At 35.8% G+C, this 9155-nt stretch overlaps 1 protein-coding gene across 1 annotated transcript; it reads right to left on the reverse strand.

Moving 5' to 3' along the window:
• Nucleotides 1-684: 684 nt before the first annotated feature.
• Nucleotides 685-6258, reverse strand: LOC107298357 (vomeronasal type-2 receptor 26-like). The gene is made up of 4 exons (XM_029286502.1): nucleotides 5461-6258; nucleotides 3759-3986; nucleotides 3034-3160; nucleotides 685-1586 (listed from the first exon to the last, which is right to left on the reverse strand). The coding sequence occupies exons 1-4, from the start codon at nucleotides 6256-6258 to the stop codon at nucleotides 685-687; spliced, it is 2055 nt and encodes a 684-aa protein (XP_029142335.1).
• Between the last annotated feature and the right edge of the window lie 2897 nt (nucleotides 6259-9155).

The following is a 9155-nucleotide window of genomic DNA, read 5'->3' on the forward strand; positions in this document are numbered from 1 at the left end:
GGAATCCTTCCCAAGCCCTCTCTAAGTTTATTGAAATTAGCTCTCTTGAAGTCCAAGACTCTGGTTTGACTATGTTCTATTGCTTATGCTTCTATAATGTTGAATTCCAATATTGCATGATCACTACCTCCCAAGGTTCCTGTGGCTTCAACACCTTCTATCATTTCATCAATGTTAGTGAGAATTAGATCCAAAACAGCTAATCCCCTAGTTTCCTTCTCTACTTTTTGGGAGACAAAGTTGTCTGCTAGGTTTTTTCAGGAATCTGTTTGATCTTCCACTTGGTGCAGACTTTGACTACCAGTTGATGTCATGGTAGTTAAAGTCCCCCATTACTATTGTGATTTGCTTCCTACATACCTTAGTTAGCTGACTAGCAAAAAGTTCATCTATTTCCTCTGTTTGGTTGGGTGGCCTATAGTATACACCTATGGCAATGTCATTTTTTCTCCCTTTTATATTGACCTAAATGCATTCAAGACAGTTTTCATCATTGTTCTGCTCTATTTCTGTGGAGATGTACTTATTTCTTATATAGAGAGCAACTCCACCTCCTCTTTTATTTGTTCTTAGAGCTACAAGAAAATTAAAATGGTAAACAATCTTAAAAGACTGAATTTAATAGACTGAATTATGAAATTTATACTCTCAACTTAAACATATAATCAAAAAGGAAAAAGTTATTTAAACATGTCTTCGTATCAGTTGTTCCTTGTTATTTAGATCAGGCCTAAATACAATAATGTAACATTTGGGGGAAAAGATGCATCCTAGAAGCCCAGCACTAGAGGACAAAATGGAGAAGATCTCCACAGCCACCATGGTTTTCCCTCTGGTGCTCAGGTAGGTTGGAATAAAGGAGACCCACACACTGCAGAAAGCCAACATGCTGAAGGTGATGAACTTGGCTTCATTAAAGCTGTCAGGCAGTTTACGAGCCTGGAATGCCACAATGAAGCTGGCAAGCGAAAGGAGGGCCATGTAGCTCAGAACACAATAAAACATAAAGACTGAGCCTTCATTGCATTGTAGAACCATTTCTTCAGTTGTTGAGTGCATGTCTAATTCTGGGAATGGGGGAGAGGTGGATAACCAAACAAGACAGATGCTTGCTTGGAGTAGAGAGCAGAGCAGGACAATAGAAACAGCCAGTCTTTTCCCCACCCATGTCCTTATCTGAGATCCTGGCTTGGTGGCCTTGAAGGCAAGAGAAACAAGGATAGTTTTGGCCAACACACAAGAGATGGATAATGAGAAGGTGAGACCAAATGCAGACTGTCTGAGGAGACAGGTGACTCTCCCAGGTTGTCCAATAAAGAGCAAAGAACAGAAGAAGCAAAGGAGAAGGGAGATGAGGAGAGTGTAGGTGAGATCCCGATTATTGGCTTTCACGATAGGACTGTCTTTGTGCTTAATAAATATTGCCAACACCCATATTGTAGTGAGGAAAAATAAAGTAGCAATGGTGGCTAAACTGAGTCCTAAAGGTTCTTCATAAGATAAAAAGCTAATTGCTTTCATGATGCATCCATCTTTCTTATGGTTTGCATATTGATCAACAGGACATTGGAAGCAAGCAACAGTGTCTAAAAGGAAAAAAATGGCAAGGCAGATTCATAAGAAGGATAATTATTAATTTTCATAATTATCCACACACTGATGTTTATGTCCTTGGTACAAATGATGAAATCTGCAATATGAAAATTCATTTCAACATCTCTCTATATATTTCTTGTCTTGTGGTATTGTCAAATATTGCTTTGACACAAGGAAATTTCACAAACTCCATGAAAATCCATTTTATATTGATTTGCTTTCTTATGATAAAGGGGTGCTCCAATAAAGATTCATGAATACCTGAAGTGATCATTTTCATATTTGAAACCATATTGATTTATTGAGTATTGAACCATATAGATCACATTTCAAAATATGGCACATAAGTATAATAGTGAAAGATGAAAGATAATGTTTCAAGGAGGAAATTGTATAAAGGTTAGTAATTACCTATTTGAAATATATATCCCTTTTTTATTTAATATCACTATTTTTGTTTTCTTTCTATGTTTCTTTTAAAATTTAATTTCTTGTGTTTACCCCTAAAGAGAATATTGGAATCAGTCTTCATTAAGTATAAAATACTGAGATATTACATATCCAAGAGAGCTACACACTGTAGAGAATATATGAATAAGTATTTCACAAAGTAGCAAAACTGTGCACAAATAAATGGATGGATGGATGGATGGATGGATGGATGGATGGATGGATGGATGGATGGATGGATGGATAAATAAATGATGAATGAATGAATGAATGAATGAATGAGTAAATAAATAAATAAACTGACTGGTTGGAAAGGAAAAAGTTATTACGATTTATAGTAGGGAGTGTTTTAATCATATTCCTCATTACATCTATAAGATTCTCATTATTGTTAAGAGATATGTTTCATTTAGTTTGTCCACTCTTCCTTAGAAGTAAATACTCATTTCCTTAAATTTCAGAAATTCTTGTTTTCATTATTATATTTCAAGAGTGTCCCTATTTAGTTAATACACATTTCAGATTTTTGGATTCCATAATAAAATCAAAAGATATCAGTTCTGAATTCCTTCCTTCCTCTCCACCTTTACAGTCATTGTTTTATATGTAGTTTTTAAATTTCACAGTCATGTTTTTGTGGTTTCTTATTTTTCATCTTTTAAAAAAACTGAAATAATTACTTTTTTTCGGTGTGTATAGATTCTCTTCAGTGAAAATGTTCTGAATCTCTACTATGATGCTTGCTTGATTATAAATCATTCCAGGATTTGTTTAATTAATTAATTGAAACATTGTTATTGTGATCAACCCTTGTAATTCCATTGTAAGAACTTATAATTTTTCATGTATTAATAGATTTCATTTCATTACCCCATTAAGTTTCTTTTAAAAAATCCTTATTCATGAAAAACCAAACAATTTAATTAGCAGAAAGTGTTCAGCACACTAGACAGTATAACAACAAAATTGAATAATTTGTTAACTTACCAATCTCTTTAGAGATTTTCCCCTCTGGACATTCAATACAATCATAACAGCAGAATTTCTTTCCTTCATTCTTCCTTTTTTGATAACCTGGGAGACAATGTTCATTGCATAGAGAAATGGGAAGTACCTATTTATCAATATTAAAATGTTGGAAGATGAGCATTTATTGTTTTGAAGAAAAATCCATTGTTACACTGACAATGAAATGTGCAGTTACATTAAAAGAAAAGTCCCATCTAAAGGTTGTAAAACAAGAAATTGATTAGATTTGAAGATTTATTTCAAACACAATTAAGTACATTTCAGTGTGGCCTCTGATTTGATTTTCTGAGCACAACTGATCTGGATTTCCAATTTTTGTTATCTTGAAATTCTTATATCAATTTAATTAAAATTTTATTAATTCAAATCATCAGATTGACCAAAAACATTGAATCAGTTTAGTCACTGATTTGAACACAGATTTGATAAAGCTTCATTCAACTAGAGAAATATAGTCCCTTAAAAGCATGTTTTTTTTTCTTTCTCATTTACATTTCAATATATGAGGAAAGTCTAATAAATATAGTGCAGAATACCAGATATATTTAGCCTTTAATAATTAAAGAGGAAAAAAAATTCTTAAACTTGTTATCTTCATGGGTTGCCAAGAAGGATAAAAGTAAATATGCCAATCTAATGAATCCATATTTGAATGATCAGACAGAATACTGTTGAAACCATACCTGGTTAAATGATCTTTGCCAAACAATCATATCCTCATTAATGACTAATTCCTTTCCTTTTAAAGCATCAGGATCCACTTTTCCAATCTTGTGTCTCTGGAAAGTGGAATTGGGAAAGACAACAATGTTTATGATATCAAATCCACCCTCCATCTTCTTTTGATTATAAAAAGTCAAAGTTTCTCCAAGGGAATTATTGAATTTCATGCCTTTCAGAAATTTGTGGAGCTATATGATTGGGAATAATAAAACAGGAAAATAAAAAAAAATTAGAAATGTATGAGCAATTTTTATCAAAGTAGTACTGATACTTTTGAGTGAGAAACTCTGAAAACACGCAAAGTCCATTTCTCCAGCCTCTTGAGAATTTTTTTCCTATCCTCTGCACATGGAGATAACAAGAAGGATCTGATATTTCAGTTTGAACAATAATCAAATGAAATGGAAAGTGTACTTCTACCCTTCCATATTGTTTAGAACCCAGTCCTTCATGTTGACTTGGAAGAGACATAAGAAAAATTAGAGAAACAATTTCCAGATTTGTTTTTGACATCCCACACATTTTTCCATTGCATAACATTTTCACAGTTATACGGCTTTTAAGGAAATACTAAGGCCCAAAGATAGTTGGCTCATCTAAGCAGCATTCCTCAAGTATTTTCAGAAAAATGTAAAATTAATAAAAAGCCATAAACATTTCAAAACCATGATTTGGATGTTAGTTCACTTAAACCTTAGTCCTTTCATCTGAAGATGACTGAAGATGATCAGGTAATAAACCATATTACAGTGATGGAAATGAAGGTATACTGTTATAGTTATCAATGGAGTAATGTTCAACTTCATCTTATAGTTTTTCTTCCCTTTTTGGGTCATGCACTCTAAGTTTACTTCACTAGGCTCAGGGGCTAAAATAGAAAACATATTAATTTGAACCTAAGGCCAGAATGATGACACTAAACTGACAATTAAAATCAACACCCCAGAAGACAAGCTCAGGATTCAAAAAGATGTTGAAAAACTGGAACAGTGGGCCCTTATCAGCAAAATGAGCTTTAATGTGGAGAAAAGTTTTCATTTAACAGGAAAAATCAAAAGTATAAGTACAGATTAGGTGAGACCTGGCTCAAAAACAGTAACTGTAAGAGGGACCTTGGAGTCCTAGTGCATGATTACATGACTATGAGCCAGCAATGTGCAGCAATAGCCAAAAAAGCTAACACAATCCTGGGTTGTATAAACAGAGGCATAAGATCAGGATAATGTGAAGTATTAATACCGCTTTATAAAACTCTAGTAGGACCACACCTGGAATACTGCAACCAATTTTGGTCACAATACTACAAAAAATATGTTGTGATTTTGGAAAAAGTTCAGAAAACTGCAACTAAAATGATCAAATTCCTGGAGACTAAAACATGAAGAACAGTTGCACAACTTGGAATTGGCTAGTCAAACCATTCCTGAAATGTGTTCCCTCCTTCTAAGAAAACTGCCATTTCACTATAGTCCATCATATCAGCTCCCCTCTGCATGCACCATTTCCCAAAATTACATGAAAATAAAAGTATGGAAATAAATATCATCAATAGACAAATGTTCAAATCCATTTTAGTAGCTGCCACTTCCCTGCTGGAATCATACACCCTAACCTTGTAATTTCCTATTATCTAGTACAAAATACCTGTAGCACTCAAATCACCTGCCATGGTTGTAAATCTTCATATTCTGATAATTTGTGCCTCAAAAAATGCCTGCGATTAGATCGAAGTAGGAAGAGAGCATGTAAAGCTTGAGCCAATACAGAGGCAGCGTTATAGATACTATAGCTGTGCCCAGAAATCTCTACCTCAAAAAGAGCCCCAGGAATGTCTTCTAGCCTCTCCTCTCCAGTACAAAAGGGATTGATCAGTTCAGTCAAAGAAGGGGATGGTAATGAACAATCAAATACTTGTTCCCAGAAAAGTGGAAAAAAATCATCTCCTTGAATCCAAGGAGGTTTTATGAACTTCAAGAATTCCTTGAACCCTGGAATTTCTTTTGAGTGAACTGTAAAGCAAATGGCACCATCGAAGATCTGCTGATCCCACTTTTTATTCATTCCTGTTAATAAATAATCCATCTGGGCAGTCATGATCCATACCTTTCCCAAGGAACTCTGTTCATGTCCAGGGTCAATCCAAAAAATTATATTTGTTAACCATGCAATTGTCAAAGATTCTCCACAAATGATAAATGTGTTAATATTCTCATGAAATATGTGTTTATAAATATTTCTCCCATTATGGACCATTTCAAAAAACTTGTCCCAGTAGGTTAAAAATGGGATTCTTTCTGTAGAAGCAGAGCAGATTCCATGCTGGGAAAACAGGGACTCCATGCTTTGCAGAAAATGATTTCCTTGACTATTATCAATAGCAAGGAGCCCAACCCATCTCCACCCAAAATGTTGAAGCAGTCGGATAATCCCAATGTACTGTGAGGACTCATTTGGAACCATGGAGTAATAGAATGGAATCTCAGTGCTTTGAACATCTTGTGGGGTAAATGACCCATATGTGAGCTAAAAGAAACACATATTACGCAAATAGATCACCATCAGTATCTTTTTCTTCATATTATCTTACAAATTTGGTCAGATTGTTGAATAATGTGGCCATAGAATAACAATTTTTTAATAAGCCCAGTTTGGAAAAATGAAAAGATGAGGGAATTTTCAGGACTCCCTTCCCAAAGACGCTACCTGTGGAATCTTGTAAAACTTTACCAGATCTGCGATATAGGAGGAAGTTCCAAAGCTGAGCCCTCCTATGATAGAAATGAGATTTCTCCTGGTGTCACATTTATAGTTGGGGACAAATCTCTCTGATCTGAAGAGCAGGTCCAGGGTGGTCCGATAGGTCATTATTGCATTGTAGTAGCTATCATGAATATAGAAGCCAAGAGTGACATTGGACAAGATTTCTGGATTCTCATTGATCTTCTTCACAGCAAAGACCAAGGAAAGGATATGTTGGTAAAACTTTGTTAGCACGCTGAAAACAGGATGAATTTACACATATCATTAAATATTTCCTTATTATTTTCCTGGCACCCCAGAGAGATGCTTTACGTTATACACATGCACAATTGGGGAATGATCAATTGAACTCTTTTTCCAATTCAACTACACTAAACTATTTCCATTGTTCCAGATTGAATCAAAGAAAATAATCTACCTTTCCCTTCATTCATTGCTATTCCTCTAACTATAGATGACACAAAGATGGATGATAAGAATTGCTTTCCTAATCTAAGGTTTTTCCAATATAAAATTTTGTTGCATTAAAAACAAGCAATGCCTTTATAAAATTCTTATAAAGTATCTTTAATTACAAAGTATTCTCATTAATAAATGAAGCAATCTAGAGATGCCAAAAATAAGAATTCCTTACTCTGGATGGCCAAAATACTCCTGAGAGGGATGCTGCTGAAATGAAACTTCATTAAATTGGTAGTTAGCCATAGAGACCATCCCACCAATGACAAGGTCCTCTTGCTGGTACCATTCATTTGGAACAGGTATGGGTTTACCTAGATGACACGGCAAAGTCTTCACTCTGAAGAATGGAAATAGGAGAAAAAAGAACATTTGGGCAGCAAATGCTCTATAAGTATAGATGTTCCACCAGCAGCAGCTTTCCACCTTAGTCTGCATTCACCAGCCTCAAAATTCCTGTTAAGACCAAGGCTGAAGACTAACCTTTAGCCCTGATTCTTCTTGCAAACAGTGATAATATTGTAAAAGGTCTGAATGACAATGTAGAGTTTCAGCAATAGAACTTAATTTGTGGCAGTTGAAATCATAGGTCTTGTGTGTTCTTGTCTTCTACTCTCCAGTCTCTATGGGGCAGTCCTTTTTAATCTTTTTTCCTTTTCTATAATGACTTCTTGAATTGTTTACAGTTTTGATGAAGGGAGAAAATTATTATCATTGTAATACTTTCAATGGGGTGATAATTATATCTTCTAGTTTTTGTCTCCCATTGTTAACAATGTATGTGTATGTTTGTGTGTGTATAGCTATTTCGAGCTACTTAGCTCTCATCAGCCAGCCACACTTTTCTGAGATTCAAACCTGGACTGGCTTGCACCTTAAGCAGCTGTATTGACCTCTAGGACACAGGCTCTTTCTCACTTTGTCAGCTGTGTCAGGGAGGGAAGAGACCGGGGGAGGAGATATGTCTTAAGTGTTTCTTTCAGTTCACCAGGTTGGCCCAAATATGGGAAGAAGAAATCTTTTGCCTCAGCAATCACCCTGAAATTGGAGATCCCATGGGTGTGTCCTTTATTTGCTCATATTTGTTACTGTCAAATGTAAAATAAGTCCTGAGGCAGAAATTAAGTAGCAGGAGGAGATCTTCTGAACTTGGTGAATCAGTGTTCTGTGGTTCCTCACCTTGTAGTAATTCCCGTATGACTGAAATGGCCAGCCCCTGGGGGATCGAAGTGAAGAGTGATACTACATCAAAAGATACCATTATCCCATCTTCTTCTAATGTTATTTCTTTCAACCTCCTCAAAAAATCCTCTGAGGATTTCACTGTGGTCCTAGAGCCTTCAATAGGGTGTTGAAGTCATCTGCTTAGCCTCTTCGCCAAACCAAAGTTTGGGGTGCCCCTAAGTGAGATGATTGGGCGTAAAGGAAGATCCAGCTGAATTGAGATAGATACATCCAATCACATGCGGGCGGCGAACTGATGGACCTATTACACGCTCGATGACCAAATCACCAATACTTAAAGGGCTATAAAAAAACAATGTCTCTCCAATGTTAGCATACACTTTGATAATGTTAGCAGTGGCTAATGAAAACTTAGTGCATAATAAAATTCTCTGTTCTGGAGATCAGTATGTCCTTTTTACAAATAAATATATATATAAATATATAATAAAACAATCTGAACACCAGGATAATACTAAAAACAAAACTGTTTAATTATAAAAGCTAAGCCTTTTGTCGGTCAACACTACCAACATCATCAGAGCGTAATGCAAGATTGCTGGGAGTCCTTCTTATGCTGCCGGGCAGCTCTGTGCTCGGCTCCTTGACCTAGTTACTGGTCCATCCATTCTCTCTGCCTGTTTTTTTTTAAACAGCCCACGTCTCTTACTATGTTAAAGCCCTCTGAGATTGCCGTTTCCTTTTCCTTGGATCCAACCGCTCTCTGTCTGCTAGTGTGAGTTAACTGTTTCTGCTCACTTGCTCTCTCATCTGTCGTCCCTTCCAGTTCTATTTCAGGATCTGTCTGACTTTCCTTGACTGGACTGTGCTTGTATACATTCGGGGGAGGGGGTGGGGGGTGTATTAAGCAGATCTGGACACCTATCAGCGCAATCCCTGGTGGCTGCATTCCT

This window comes from Protobothrops mucrosquamatus, unplaced genomic scaffold, assembly GCF_001527695.2.
Source record: "Protobothrops mucrosquamatus isolate PMUCROS unplaced genomic scaffold, P.Mucros_1.0 scaffold3911, whole genome shotgun sequence".
Lineage (NCBI taxonomy): Eukaryota > Metazoa > Chordata > Lepidosauria > Squamata > Viperidae > Protobothrops > Protobothrops mucrosquamatus.

Excerpts from the sequence above, each read along its gene's own strand:
- LOC107298357 (XM_029286502.1), bottom strand. The coding sequence starts at position 6,258 with ATGGTTCCAAATGAGTCCTCACAGTACATTGGGATTATCCGACTGCTT. Across the intron at positions 3,161-3,758 it reads GGCAAAGATCATTTAACCAG|GTACTTCCCATTTCTCTATG; the intron begins GTATGGTTTCAA and ends ATTGATAAATAG. Across the intron at positions 1,587-3,033 it reads GAAAATCTCTAAAGAGATTG|ACACTGTTGCTTGCTTCCAA; the intron begins GTAAGTTAACAA and ends TTTTCCTTTTAG.